Source organism: Lolium rigidum, chromosome 1 (genome assembly GCF_022539505.1).
Source record: "Lolium rigidum isolate FL_2022 chromosome 1, APGP_CSIRO_Lrig_0.1, whole genome shotgun sequence".
NCBI lineage: Eukaryota > Viridiplantae > Streptophyta > Magnoliopsida > Poales > Poaceae > Lolium > Lolium rigidum.
Window position 1 is genome coordinate 213,336,774 of NC_061508.1, and position 15,497 is coordinate 213,352,270.

General features: G+C 44.1%; 2 protein-coding genes across 2 annotated transcripts; both read left to right on the forward strand.

The window, feature by feature from the left end:
- Positions 1 to 635: 635 nt before the first annotated feature.
- LOC124683098 (SPX domain-containing protein 1-like) lies at positions 636 to 3,923 on the forward strand. The gene is made up of 3 exons (XM_047217674.1): positions 636 to 1,049; positions 1,158 to 1,290; positions 3,210 to 3,923. The coding sequence occupies exons 1-3, from the start codon at positions 753 to 755 to the stop codon at positions 3,662 to 3,664; spliced, it is 885 nt and encodes a 294-aa protein (XP_047073630.1). The 5' UTR covers positions 636 to 752; the 3' UTR covers positions 3,665 to 3,923.
- A 2,756-nt stretch (positions 3,924 to 6,679) lies between these two features.
- On the forward strand, positions 6,680 to 15,177 carry LOC124683099 (DNA-directed RNA polymerase III subunit rpc6-like). Its single transcript, XM_047217675.1, has 2 exons — positions 6,680 to 7,475; positions 14,786 to 15,177. The coding sequence occupies exon 1, from the start codon at positions 6,680 to 6,682 to the stop codon at positions 7,466 to 7,468; it is 789 nt and encodes a 262-aa protein (XP_047073631.1). The 3' UTR covers positions 7,469 to 7,475; positions 14,786 to 15,177.
- Positions 15,178 to 15,497: the final 320 nt, after the last annotated feature.

Consider the following 15,497-nt stretch of genomic DNA (forward strand, 5'->3'; position numbering starts at 1 on the left):
GCAGTCTTGTTTTCTTAAATCTAAATAAACCTCAGAAACAACATCCTTCGGGATACGCGGTACCAACAAACCCTCCCCTCCTAACTATTCTATGTGCCGACACTAAAATTTAGGTTTTTGTTGCAGCGACTTCTCGATGGTGGCGATGATGTTGTGCCCCCTCAGATACCCCCCCTTGTTGACGGCGTGTTAGGCTGCTTCGAGAATCCAGTGCTCTGACGTGGTGGTTTGTTGCCTTTGTTCTTGGCATGGTGTTCCTTCCGATGGCGGCGATGCTTTTAGTCTCCCCTCATGTCTTGCTTCAGTTTAGGTTCCCGGTTCCGACCAGGAACATTCACCAAACCATCAGCGAGGCATCGTCCCGATCCACGCTGATACGCCTTATCGTGGTGGGAGAACTTGAAGTGTCCTACCATGATATCCTAGTGAAGTTGTGAACTAAGTGTGCTACTCTGGTCGTGTGTGTTTTGGCAGTTTGGGAAGATGTCTCACTATTTTTTGTTTTTTGGCTACTAGGGTCTCACTTGTGATCTGAAAAAAACTGAAAGCCAAGAGGAGGAAGGAGCAAGGAATAACCACTGGCGCACACAGCAAGTAATATCCCCCGCCTCGCGAATATTCCGCTCATGCCTTCCTCCTCTCCGCATATCCCTTTCCCCTCTATTTCACCACCCCCATTCGCTCCGCCGCAAGCACAATCCCTCGATCCGCATCGCCATTGGAGATCGACCGAGAACCCAATTGTTCGCGGGATGAAGTTCGGCAAGAGCCTGAGCAGCCAGATCGTGGAGACGCTGCCGGAGTGGCGCGACAAGTTCCTCTCCTACAAGGACCTCAAGAAGCGCCTCAAGCTCATCGGCGCCGGGGCCGACGGAGAGGAGCGGCAGGCCAAGCGGGCCCGCGTATCGGAGGATGGCGACGAGGCGGCGGCCGCGGCCGCGGAGATGACCCCGGAGGAGGCGGAGTTCATGCGGCTCCTGGGGGCGGAGCTCGACAAGTTCAACTCCTTCTTCGTCGAGAAGGAGGAGGAGTACATCATCCGCCAGAAGGTTCGCTACCTACCCACCCATTCATCCGCTCCTCCGATTCGCCATTCGATTTTCCTCTGTACCGAGTCCCGCGATCTGATTGCGGTTGCCGGTTTGTGCGTGGAGCAGGAGCTGCAGGACAGGGTGGCGAGGGCGGCCGGGATGGACTCCAGGGAGGAGCTGCTGCGCGTGCACAAGGAGATCGTCGACTTCCACGGCGAGATGGTGCTGCTCGAGAACTACAGCGCCCTCAACTACACCGGTGAGCACTACCTTCCTTCCCCCTTTGAGGTCGATGCATGGCGTCGTCTGTAGTTGTTGTTATGCGGTTTCAGAATTATTAGTACTTTTGAGGATGTGTTGGTGCCTTGGTATCCTCTTTTGGAATTGCTTGTGCGTGTGGTGGGTGGGAAGAGAGAATGGAAATGGTTCAAATTCGGCAGTAGAGTAATTTAGGGCACATCGTAAAGTGGGGGTGCTGAGAGTGAGCTTCTGTGAACATGAGTCAAGGAAAGGGTGGCTACTTACCGTGGCTCCGAGTCCCTTGTCAGTGAGTGGAGCACTTGTGTCGCTGTCAACGCGAACGGATCCTTGTTGCGCCGTTGAATTTGCACATGGCCCTGACTGTTGACAAATACATAAATGCTTGACGATAAATCGCGGTGGCATGATATATTAGCACTTTGATTTCTCGCGAGAAATTGGCGATTTCTTGGCTTCTCGCACATATATTTTGTTTATTTTGAAGCACACTATGTTTCTTTTTCCCACGATCTGAAATGGCCCCGAAAGGATTTGCATCTGTTTGTGTTAACAAAATTTTATCAGCCTTGCCATAGAAATCAATTAAATACTCCTAGTAGAGGGTCTAGACTAGACACTATAAACATGAAAAAGAAATAGTAGGAAATAAGTTTGAAGTAGACCGATATGCATCTCTCGCTGTATTTTGGCTCTGAATCCACATAACACACTCAATATATTGCCATTCAAAATGGAGTGTTGCGATTCACACTAAAAATATTGTTTGCTTACTCACACGGTGTCATGATGACATTGTATTATGCACTAGATTTATCCATTTCCTTGCCAGACTGTCTTGCAATCAGCTTATGTAGTGCGCGTGCAAACTAGTCCTTCAGCTTGAGTAACCTAATCTCCTCTTTGTCCATATTTATGCATCGAGTGTGGAAAAAACTGATCTGATCAGTCAGGTTGCTGATAGATCATATGATCTATTTTTTTCCCATGTTTTTGGTGTTGGCTCAAATTCTTCTACAATTCATAGAAGTGCTATATAAGCTGCTGCACCTACAATGCGTTATCTATTTTCTAGTGCTACTTTGGTGCCTGTAATGAACTTGAGGTTAAGCAGTAGTTTGTTTTGCTGTTATATGTGCGTCTGCATTTAGTGGACATGATGTGGCCAGACCACTCAACCTGATACGAGCTTCTAGCTCCTGCAATGTGCCAATACAACAATGCAAGTTGATGGCATCACAGAGCTATGAGCCGTATTCCTGTGATCTGTCCATGTTCAAAAAGTAGCACCACTATTTCTGACTCGATGTTGTTGTTTGACCTTTAGGAAATAAAATCTTTTTTCTAAGATGGAGATGTCACGGTTCATTTCTTTTTGGCTGTAGAGAACAATTTGGCCCTACAAGTTGACTAAACAAGAAGCACTTCTATTCTATTGTCAAGCATCTGCTCGTGAACTTTTGTTTCATGAGACAGTCCACCGATTTTTTCAATAAAGTGACTTAGAACTTCTTATTAGATTGGGGTAATCAACTAATGGAGTCTGTTCACTTTCTTAAAGTTCAGTTCACTTTCTGATTGTGAGTGTGACACATGCAGCTTTGCCATTTTGAAGTTTGTGTGGAATTATGACAACATGCATGCCAGATGCATGTTTCTTGTATACTTCGCCTGAATGTTTCACATTTGTGGCTGTTGCCATTTTTTCTTGTGGTGCTAGACTGCTAGTCTGCTTATATGCTTCGATGAGCATGAAACTATTTCTAGTTTGCTGTAACTGTTTGAAATTATTCAGTCACCAAATTGTGCCTGATGTAATGTTGGTCTATTTTACGATTTCATCTGAACTCGCTACACAATGCTAGCCCCTTAATTCCTTTGAATTATCTATGATGCTTATGTTCCCTTTTGCTATTACAGGACTTGTCAAGATTCTCAAGAAGTATGACAAGAGAACTGGGGCCCTGATCCGTCTTCCCTTCATTCAGAATGTGCTGCTTCAGCCTTTCTTCACCACTGACCTCCTTTACCAGCTTGTGAAGGAGTGCGAGGCCATGCTCGACCAGCTCCTACCATCGAACAAACCATCTGTATCAAATGTAGATGGAAAAGAAGATATCAACACTGAGGACAAGCCCCTGAACCCCAGTTCTTCATTGGGTAGCAGCGGTTGCATTCCAGAGCTTGATGAGATTGAGTTCATGGAGAGCATGTACATGAAGAGCACCGTCGCGGCGCTTAGGTCTCTGAAAGAGATTCGGAGCAAAAGCTCAACAGTCAGTGCGTTCTCGCTGCCTCCTCTTCAGGCCAACAGTGCAGCAGAAGAGCAGGAAAGGTGGAAGAAGATATCTGTGATCGAGCAGGCTGCCAAATGACATGACCGCCACCTGGTATATGACACACCTCTTACTCATTCCGACCATAATCTTGACGATCGCTGCTGAAGAAAGAACTGGGATCTGATTCCCTGTTTCATATTCTGTAATTTGTAAAATTCGAGGATTCCTAACGGCTGTAAAATGGTGGAAATGTACAATACACATTGTTAAATCATATAACGCCATCATAACTATCAGAGTCGATAGACATGGTTTTAATCACTACTGTGAATTCAATCATGTACTTTTGCTGTTATTTGGTCTGTAACACAAGTCTCTGGTACAGAGCTGGTTTATTGATTGCACATGTAGTTGATTTTGATCTATTCGTTCCAGACTTTGTACAAAATATATTTTGTCTTTCATGGCATGGTGTTGCCCTCTGAAGTTCGTTGGGTGGGTGTATACTGTATCGTAGTATTCCTAGTGTATTGCTCTGCTAAGGGTCCAGCCCTCTTATGATCTTCTGCTTTGGTACTACAGCCGAGTAGCACCACCACTGTTATTAGGAACCCGTGTTTAGAAGGTACTATTTTCTATTATCAGATTTAGGGCTCATTGATTCAGATTTAGGGATCTTTGATTCGCAGATTTAGAAAAAGAAGAACTATACAATATTGCAATGCCGTGTCAAGTGGATCCTACGGCTCCGAATCAATGCAAAATTTTCTATGAAATGTGATGCCGAAGGTTTCTTAGAAACAAATTCCAATGGATAACAAACCTAAAAATCAAACAACATGAAAAACTCAAAATTATTTTAAATCTTAAACTTTCCTATTAGGATCCTTCCGATCATCCCTCAAAGAAGGATCCTTCCGATCAAAGAGACCTTGTACTGTAGTAGTACACCTAGGCATAGTCCTCCCCGTGCACCCGCAATGTTTTGTCCATTTCAAAGTTGCCAAACATTGTGACATTTATATTACATGCATCTATTACGTCACAAAATTTCATAAACAAACTTAACATGCAACGAGACAAAAAGGGATTTGGGATGATAATGTCTAGACCTGAACAAACATTGGGCAGCCCGGCCTGGCCCAAAAATTCTAGGCCAGGATAGGGCCTGATTTTCGAGCCCGAAGGTCGGGCCAGGTCGAGCTTGGGCTTACAAAATGTGTGATTTAGGGAAGATTTGAGCCGGGCTTCTCGTGCTTGGAAGGCTTTTCCATGTTCGGGCGGGTTTGGGCCTGATTTATGAGCCCGACGGTTAGACCGGGCTGGGCCCTACATTTTTAGCTTCGCGCTTTTTGAGGCATGGCCTAAAGCATGGCCCGGTGTGAGTTTTTTTTTTGAAAAGAATACGGTAGGCAAAGCCTCTATAGTGATTTTTTTAATAATAAAAATCTTAACCTGTGTCCCTGTGGTCAACCTGGGTGGTTGGATCGTACATCTACTTCCCTAACTAAATGAGCTAGACTCACTTCTTTTAGCCCGAGTTTTGTCCAGGTGTAATAATGCCCATGAGCTGAATAAGAAGACCAAATTTTGATTGAGTTACTATTTCTAGCTACTCCCTCTGTTTCATATTCATCCCTGACCGGTCGTCATTAGCTCATGTGAGTTCTGTTATTAGAGATTTATGTAATGGTACTAGAACTATTTCTATTGTAAAAGTGGATAGGTCTCAAAATAGGATGAGTCATTGTCTTGCAAATCTTGCAAGGACAGACGGACAATCTGATATCTGGATTGGCTCAAGACCTGTGGGCTTGTCCCAGGTTTATGACCAAGACCTTGTTGTAAACCCTATCATTTAATATATCCTCTTTTACCTGCAAAAAAACAATACTATATCAGCGACAACTAATATGGAATATAGGGGGTATTTCTTCCCTAGAGTTTTGTTTTGAATTTGAATATGCTTTTTTACATGATTGATACACATTGTTTCTATATTGTCATTTTTCCATGGGCTTTACTATGACTTCTAAGACGACGCTTTGTATTTGCAAGTACCGGGAGTGTCTTACGGAGAAGTCTGGCTAGTTAAAAATAAACGAGTGCAAACCAAACTGTTCTAGGGTTAACTTGGTTTTGCTAACTCTCCGCACAAATAACTTCTTAGTTCTCAGTTGTATCCCATCGGTCCGATGTTGACATCGACGCATTTTTCCATTAAGAAAACTTTGATCAAATTTTCGAGTTTAGGGCTCTTGGGACAACTTCAACCATGTTGCCGAAAAATTCCTAAAAATACCACGTGTGCAAGTGTATTAATGCTATTTGCACCTGCATATTCGTGCAAATAGAAACACCAATATTTGTTATTTTAGCTCAACTTTATCATTATTTTGCATCCATGAGTGAATTCTTTTTCACCAATGTTTACTAATTCTCATGCATTACACTCTGTGTACGTGATGTTTATTTGGAGAATTTTGGTATTTCAAGACAGGCAGTACCCCCTCACGGATTTGTACCTTTCTGTTTTTTCCGCCTTCAAACAAACCTCGCGGCTGTGCATTTTGCAATGAAAACCTTTTCGAAGACCGCCCTTATCTTATTTTGATCTACCTAAGAAACCCATTGTTGCTGAAGTTATTTCTGCATTGCAATTTTTTTTGAAAAATAGACAACATGTAAATACTATAATTTCAAATGCACTTGAAATGTTTCAGAAGAAAGGAGTCAAGAAGATGAAATCAGAGCACTACTATTTTCAAATTTATCTCATTATCATTTTATAGACCCATAAAATGAGAATATTCATCACAATATTTTGCAGATTCAGAGGTCAGCCGCACATGTACATATAGGAACATTTGGAATTGCTCTTTTTGGAAAAACTTATAAGGGGTCGGCTAAAGCATGAGAGCTCAAGTTCCTTTCCCATTTCCCGGCCCATGAACTTTCTAGCCTTTCTACTCTTCGTTAAATGCTGAAAGCCGATTACAAAAAAAGCCCAACTGAAGTATCGGTACAGTGCATTCGTCACAACTCAACGCCCAAGTCACTGAAACCCTCAAAAAATCCAACCCTCGTCTCCTCCTCGTCGTCGACGCCGCCATGCCGCCACGCAAGCGCCCCCTAGAACCGTCCTCGGGCATGCCACCACCACCGGACGTCAAGCCCGTCATCCCCGCGGCGAAGCCCGCCGCCGCTCCCTCCCCCGCCGACGCGCCGGAGATACCGCCCATCTCCGCCGCCATCCTCAACAACCTGCCCCCGTCGGAGCGCGACGTCTACAAGCGCGTCTACCTGGCGGGCAACAAGGGCATGTGGAGCCAGGACCTGCGGCGCGCGACGCAGCTGACCACGGCCAGCCTCAGCAAGTCCACCCGCGCGCTGGTCCAGCGGGGCATCCTCAAGGAGGTCACGGACGTGCGCCACCGCGCCAAGAAGGTGTTCATGGACGCGCGCATCGAGCCCGCCCCGGAGATCACCGGCGGCACCTGGTACCACAACGGCCAGCTCGACACCGACGCCGTCGCCGCCGTGCGCCGCAGGTGCCTCGACCAGATCGACAGGCTCGGCGCCGCCACCCCCGACATGGTCCACAAGGGCGTCGAGCGGGACGACCCCAGGGCCGGCTACACCATCGACCAGATCAGGGACATCCTGCAGACCATGGCGCTCGACAGGGTGCTGGAGGAGCGCAAGAGCACTGGGGAGGGGGAGTTCAGCGCGGTCAGGGCCGGAAGGGTCTGCTACCGGAGGGGCGGCGCGCCGCAGGGTGGTATGATGGAGGGGATCCCCTGTGGGGTCTGCCCCAGGATGGACGAGTGCTCGCCGGATGGGGTCATCTCGCCCACCACCTGCGTCTACTACAAGAAGTGGCTGCAAATGGACTTCTAGCTAGGCGGTGAGCCCTCTTCTGCATATCAATTGTGCTAGGATGGATTGCTCAATCCAATTTCAGATTGCTGAATTGGCATTAGCTTACACTTGGTAGACTGTTCGGTGTAGCTTCTCAAGTGTTTGGTGTAGCTTCTCAAAAGAGTGCAGTACTGCAGTTGAACACCCCAATAGCCGTAGAGTAGAGTCATTATCCACCATGAACAAATCCTATAGCATCTGCACTTGCTCAATTAAGTTCAGTATTGTAAACTTTGACAGATTCGGTCAACTCACAACCATGATAATATACTTCTGAGTGTGATGTTCTTATAGCCAAGGTGTTATATATAAGGTCCTAGTTGCCCACCTAGGGTGGGATTGGTTTCTCGGGCCAAATTTTGTGGTCCTGGGATGGGCATGGCCATCAGGCCATGGAGAACGGCACTTGAGCCATGTTCTCCACTTCGTTTGGTTGCCCACAATCCATTTTCTTGCATGAGGTGAAAAACGAATTCCACATTAGCTCCGGTGATGTAATGTGTTAGTGATGTTCCTATCACCTTTTTTCAACATGGTGGTAGACTTACCTCGTACACCACTCACATGACATAGCGATTAAGAATTCAGATCTATTCATCTACTAGTGTTGAAACAGAAAACTTACAACACGAGTTGTGGAAAATGGCGAGATGAAGCTAGTCCTTATAGGAAATTTCAAATGGTCGACCATGTGCCATCAATTTAATGAAATTCATCTAAAAGAGCTCGAAACATGAACACGCAATTGAGAAGATACAGTTAACGGAACTCGGAATTGTTTGTCGGAATGGAAGCACGAGTCTATGCGCAAGATTTTCATGTTGACCTCGTCATGAATCGAAGCACAATTTTGTTGATCGAAAGGATAAGTTGACCATGTTCAAACGGCTGACCATGTTTGATCAATTTTACCATGTTTGGAAGGTTGACCATGTTCGATCAATTTGACGAAATTCGTTTAGAAAAGCTCCAAACAAGAAGATGAAATTGGGGGTTTACATTTAGTGAAACTCGGAACCGATTGTTAGAATGGAATCATAATATCATATCATCGACACGCATTTTTTCGTGTAGAGCTTATTTTGATTCCAAGCATGGCTGTGTGATTAGAAGGTAGTAGGTGAAGAAGATTAAGGAAGGTGAGCACAACAAATCACCCGCATGCTCATGTACACAGGTTGCATCGCTGTAGCCACCCATGTGCCCTCGCTGCAGAGGCGCGGAGGTGCTTTAAAGCGCGTGCCGCGTGCGGGCCACAGCGTAGAGCTAGCCCAGCCATCCAATTATCATGATTGTGTTACCCCAAGGCCTGGCTAGCCTTCATGCGAGCTACCATACACGTACCAGGTATTGACTGTTATTATCTTGCATTCCGTGAAGCCTTTTCTTGCCTAGATTTACCATTCCACACATATTGGTTCTGGGTAAACTTGCGGGTAGTACTTTTACTATCACTGCTAAAAGGTTTGTTCTGTTGATAAGTGAAAGCAATTGAAGTCTTTAGGCATTTTTTGTTGTCTATCTGTTGGTGTAGGCCCTTACCCTTGTAATTGTTGAATTTGAGTTTGACTAGTGTCTTGTTGCTTTGTCAATAAGGCATAGGTGTCATATGTACATCTCTGTGTAGGATTGTTTAATTGGTGGTCGATTGTGTTCTCACATAACTTGTTTATTAATGGAAGTAGGCCCTTTCTGAACTAGTAACGTGCAGGAATGTTTAATTAGTGGTCGATTGTGTTCCTTTCACATAACTTGTTTGTCTATTAATGGAAGTAGGCCCTTTCTGAACTGGAAACAGGGTTAAGGCTGTATTCAGATCACTGGCACGAACTGTGTTACTATCATACTACTATGACAGTCCACAATTGATGACTGTGTAGTGTGCATCTGTCATCTAAACAGTTTATCTGATGTTCCTTCCACATGATCCATCTATGTGATTCTTACCTTGGTGGAATTCCTAATACTCAGTTAACTGTATGATTCTATTAATTTGATGGGCTCGATTTTGGTGCTTATCACTAGAAGCCCATCTGCACCCACTTCTTGTAGTCAAAAGTACTATGCCTAAAAAAGACATTAAGGGCATCTCCAGCGGCTGATGCAAACGGATGTTTTGTGTCTGTTTTGGTCTGCGCGGATAAAAAAAGGGTCTCCCCCCAGCCTAGTGGCCTGACGCAAAGTGACCGGTCTATCCGTTTGGATGCATTTATGGCCCAAATTTGGGGCAGGTTTGCGTCCAGGCAGACACTGTCCGCGCGTCCCTGTGTCTGTCAAAAAGCATCTCCATGCATTAATTTAGGGAGGAGAGGGAGGAGGAGATGCTTCTTGACGGACACATGGACACGCGGGCAGTGTCCGCGTGGACGCAAACCTGCCCCAAATTTGTTCAAGAATTGCGTCCAAACGGACAGGCTGTTCACTTTGCGTCGGGCCGCTAGGCTGTGGGCAGACCCTTCTTTTGTCCGCGCAGACCAAAACGGACACAAAACGTCTGTTTGCGTTGGGCCGCTGGAGATGCCCTAATAAGAGTATTATTTTTAGGCCACATTTTCAATGCCAACTACTGCGGTTAAAACTGTAGGGAGTGCCTTACCTTAAAAAGGCAGTAAAAGCCCGTTCAAAACACAGTAATTTTCAACTCAACCATTCCATTCCCGTTTCCCTTGGGAAAATGGAAATGCCATTTTTGCATGCCAACCGGGCCCCTGAAGCACTAACTGAAGACATCGCACTGCAGTAAGAACACTAAACCACCAAGTACAAGAAGGAGAACAATAAAATTTATGTGACTGAGAACATTTTCCATTGAGCTTCTTCCAATATTGGCGATGCCTTTGGGCTTCAAAAGTATCAGAGAACAGTTTTTAATCAGTACAGCCTGATCCTTGTGGTTATGTGCTGCTGGCACATAGGGCAGCAGATCAAAAAAATCCAGTCATTGCAAGCCTTTGAATTATATATGTTAGCTATTAGCATATACAACAAGACTGAGAAATGCTCCGAGAAAAGTAAGGGAAACTTTTCTTCACTTGATGTCCACATCCAAATGCAAGATCTTCCGATTTATCCGTACATATAGCACATGACCGCAAACAGCCAAGATTAGTTTCTATTCTGCTAAAGTTTAGAGGATCATGCAGTTAGCACAATGATCTGCAAGGGGCCGCAAGATGCAAGTGCATGTGTCGATGTAGAATAGGAAGCTAAAGTCTATCATATTTTTGACAGCTAAATTAGAATATTTCAGGGCATAAATAGTTTTAAAGGCAGACGCGAATTGTTGAGGATAAGCCAAATATAGCTAGCAGTGTGGTTGAACTAGAAAGTTCGAAGCACTATAGGCCCAGGGACATTTCCAGTAAAAGTGCACACAATGTGCAAATTTGTGAAGTCTGTATCAGTTTTTCAAAAGAGATCTGAAAAGGCTACTGTAGAATGGTACGTTCTACATGATGCAAAAATTCAGCTTCATATTCGAAGTACTTTGCAATAAGTATACGTCACTCTTTTCTTCTATGGCGTGAAGTAACTTTGGAGTTCAAAATATGCATGGACGTAGAACATATAGTTCCTTATAGTAGTGAAATATTTGAGAACTTTTGGAACTTGTAAGCGCCATTTTGACAGCATTGTACATTTTCACCTAATAGTTCCCCATATAGTTCCACTGTATCAACTAGCTGCCCCAAGCCCCAGCATCCAAAAGTACCCTCAGGCTTTTTGGTGGTGTAGGTAATCAAAGTTGTAGTACACATTTTTGAATTTATCTATCCATATTTGGGTATGGGATGGCGGGAATGCGGTATAAACACAAAAAGATACCTAAAAGTCTGCTTTGTAGAGAACATTCTGAAGTGTCAGGTCTCCTTGTAGCTGCAGGCTGTTGCTGTTAGAAACTTTCTGAGTCCTGAAAGCCACTTGTTTGTTTCCCAAGCTACTACACAGTGAATAAACACCAGATTGTTGGTCAAAGCTGGTAGACCTTGAATAAGGATTCCTTGTCGGTGGGTGCAGAGGAACTCTTGGAGGTATTCCTTGCTGATGAGCCGACGACTGAAACAGAAGAGATTTGAAGAAAGTGCTCAAATGGCATAACTATCGCCAAAAGGTCAAACAATCTCTCTAATTGACTCAGGTGAGGTTGAAAAAACCTTAGGGTCAAGTGTTGCTTTATACTGTCTAGGAATTTCCATCAATGATGATAACAAAAATTCAGCCTCCTTCCTATCACTTGCTATGCTCTTAGTCATAATGTCTGCGAAATTCACAAACTGCATTAAGTTAAGTATTCATGCACCTTTCTGTTATTGTGAGGCAGATTTTTTTTTTCTAAAGGTCAGATGTAATTTGTAGGATAATCACCTGGGAATTATGAAATGAGCGAGCAGGTACGTTGTCGTCAAACTTCTGCGCCACATCCCATGGTCCATCACCAATTCCAACAAGAACAATAGACAACAGGAAGTGGCTGGAACATTCTTACAAATAGGTGTTGTTGGCTGTAATTTCATTAGGAAATTTGGCTTGGCAGAATATAAAGGTGTTACAGTAAAATCCTAAATCAACGTACCTAGCTTTCACTATAGCATCAGTTGTATCCCGCTCTTGTGGACTTAACTGCCTCAGCAGAAATTTTAGCTACTCCCTCCATTTTTGTATACTGGGCGCGGCTTGAAAAACTCTGGGACCAAGGTACTTTCCTATTGGATGATTTGCGATACTCCCTCCATTTTTGTATACTGGGCGCATCTCCAATCCCTCAATTTTTCAGAATTAAGGCATGTCTCATTAATGACAATTTTAATTGGGGCGTTTGGTGCATGCGGTGCCCTTTTCCTTTCTCCTTCCAATTCTGCATGCATGTGGGAACACTTCAGTTTTTGTTGAGGTGTGAATGTAGAAGGGTTTGCATGCAGCACAAAGATCCCTTGTTCACACCGTAGCTATTCCCATTCCATGAAGCAGATCGGTGGAAGCCAAATGGTGTATAAAAGTAGACCTTTTTGCTTTGCTATTCCATGAAGCACCGAGATGGAAGCCAAATGGAGAAGGATGGAGAAGGAGAGATGGAAGACGTCCATGGAGAAGGAGAGGTGGACGGCATCGATGTAGAAGGAGAGGTGGAGGGCGAGGTTGATGCCGTCCAAGTCGTGGAGGATGGCGATGTGGAGATCACGCAAGGCCAAGTAGAAGAGCTGGAGGATGAATTTCAGAGGGTTCATAAAAACATCGAAGATCTATTTCATAAAGTGGATCGTGCAACGAACGTCGAAGCTACGAGATGCAAGGATTTCGCCTAGGTACGTCCAAACCGCTAACCTCGTGCAAGATGTGGTACATAGAACCTACTCCAACCCGACCTCAACTTGCGAGGTGTGCATTCATCCAGCTTTGTGCCTCAAGTGTGGCATCCGCGGTGAGCCTTCCATATTCCTTTGCTTAGGATGTAGGCTCCCGGTACCAAAAGATTTGCGTTGTTGCGAAGCTTGCGGAAATCCTTGCCCGTGTGACAACTTTTGGTGCAAAGATTGTGCGACTACGGTGGCGATAAACAAAGAAGGGGTATGCATAAGGTGCCGTCGCAACCCATCTATCTATCTCGAGGACGAAAAGAAAGCGCATAATGTGCCGGATAGTCAAGTTTAGATTCGCCGGAATATGTAATGGTTTTATATGCTTCAAGTTTATGTAAGAAAGTGAGTGAGAATATGGTTTTATATGACCTTATTATGAGCTTATCTTGGTGATAGAATATGTAAAAGTGTGTCCGTGAACATTCTATGTTTTTATAAAAAAGATGGTTCACTCACACACTTTTACATATTCTATCACCAAGATAAGCTCATAATAAGGTCATATAAAACCATATTCTCACTCACTTTCTTACATAAACTTGAAGCATATAAAACCATTACATATCGGCACATTGACTATCCGACATTATGCTTTTCGTCCTCGAGATAGATAGATGGGTTGCGACGGCACCTTATGCATACCCCTTCTTTGTTTATCGCCACCGTAGTCGCACAATCTTTGCACCAAAAGTTGTCACACGGCAAGGATTTCCGCAAGCTTCGCAACAACGCAAATCTTTTGGTACCGGGAGCCTACATCCTAAGCAAAGGAATATGGAAGGCTCACCGCGGATGCCACACTTGAGGCACAAAGCTGGATGAATGCACACCTCGCAAGTTGAGGTCGGGTTGGAGTAGGTTCTATGTACCACATCTTGCACGAGGTTAGCGGTTTGGACGTACCTAGGCGAAATCCTTGCATCTGTAGCTTCGACGTTCGTTGCACGATCCACTTTATGAAATAGATCTTCGATGTTTTTATGAACCCTCTGAAATTCATCCTCCAGCTCTTCTACTTGGCCTTGCGTGATCTCCACATCGCCATCCTCCACGACTTGGACGGCATCAACCTCGCCCTCCACCTCTCCTTCTACATCGACGCCGTCCACCTCTCCTTCTCCATGGACGTCTTCCATCTCTCCTTCTCCATCCTTCTCCATTTGGCTTCCATCTCGGTGCTTCATGGAATAGCAAAGCAAAAAGGTCTACTTTATACACCATTTGGCTTCCACCGATCTGCTTCATGGAATGGGAATAGCTACGGTGTGAACAAGGGATCTTTGTGCTGCATGCAAACCCTTCTACATTCACACCTCAACAAAAACTGAAGTGTTCCCACATGCATGCAGAATTGGAAGGAGAAAGGAAAAGGACACCGCATGCACCAAACGCCCCAATTAAAATTGTCATTAATGAGACATGCCTTAATTCTGAAAAATTGAGGGATTGGAGATGCGCCCAATATACAAAAATGGAGGGAGTAGAATTTTTTGACTGGGGTTTTTAGCTAGACTGAAAACTGGATATACAAACAAGGCTATGCACGAGTTTTTCCCGACCACCATTTAACTAATAGGTTTTACATTAGTGAATGGAGGGAGTACATTAAGTGATTACTTAAATAAACCAGCTAATCGAAGAGTTGGAACAATTTCTCTGCATCTTCTCAACGCCTCTTTAAATTTGTTGTATAGTTGGTTGTTGCTCGTGATACTATTAGTTAGCTTAACACAAGATCCAAGTTCAAGCTACCTTAATTATCAACCTATTGTCTAATTGCAGCCACGGGGCCTTGAGACTTGCTTTGTGAATCGGCTTTTGTACTATCAACGCTTTATAGGGAAGTTTAAGGACTTGGAAGTTGGAGTGCACAAGTTACCATTTTTTTCAGCACACAGACTATGAAGTTCAGTTCATGTTTTCGGGTTTGGTATTTCAGGTGGCGCGGACAGAGTAGGAAACCTGAGCTAGAAAACTAGTACACTTAGGGTTACCTATAGCCCTATTAGCATCGAGGGCAAACATCCTTCCCTGCATCACAATTCACAACGGTGCTATGGGTGACATGGATTGTGTACTTTGTTTATCTTCATCTATCATCTTTCTTTGAAAAGCGCTGAAAACGATTGTTCCCTGAGAAAAGAGCAGAGGGGCTCTTAAACAAAAATCATGTAAGGTGTGGCCGGTGAGGTTATACTGCATATTGATTGACCTCAATGTACATTAAGAGTCATCATGCTATAGATATTTAGAATGTGAAATCAAGCTGAGTTGTGTAACACTAGGCCCTTCCGAGATTTCTTATATTTCTGTTCCTCTATTATTGTTGTATTTTTTTCTTGTAAAGCCTTTGTCAACTCGAGGGAGGCTAAGGGTGTGCTGGAGATAATGTATCAAAAGTTTTAAACTCTTTATAAAACTTACTGGAATATGTTTGTAAAATTTATTTTGTTTTTTTGTAAACTAGAACAAAAAAACAAACACATTGCTCAGGCAGCAGGACGTTTTGGATATGTCAGGATATCTTCAGCAAATTATGTAAAGTGCGCACATGGTAACATTAAGCATTCTAAGGAAAGGTGTGGTTGCTTGTCTGTTCTTTTCAGCTTGAGACCATCAGGACTTTGCAATAAACTGTATTTACAAATTGA

Excerpts from the sequence above, each read along its gene's own strand:
- LOC124683098 (XM_047217674.1), top strand. The coding sequence starts at position 753 with ATGAAGTTCGGCAAGAGCCTGAGCAGCCAGATCGTGGAGACGCTGCCG. Across the intron at positions 1,050-1,157 it reads AGTACATCATCCGCCAGAAG|GAGCTGCAGGACAGGGTGGC; the intron begins GTTCGCTACCTA and ends TGCGTGGAGCAG. Across the intron at positions 1,291-3,209 it reads CAGCGCCCTCAACTACACCG|GACTTGTCAAGATTCTCAAG; the intron begins GTGAGCACTACC and ends TTGCTATTACAG.
- LOC124683099 (XM_047217675.1), top strand. The coding sequence starts at position 6,680 with ATGCCGCCACGCAAGCGCCCCCTAGAACCGTCCTCGGGCATGCCACCA.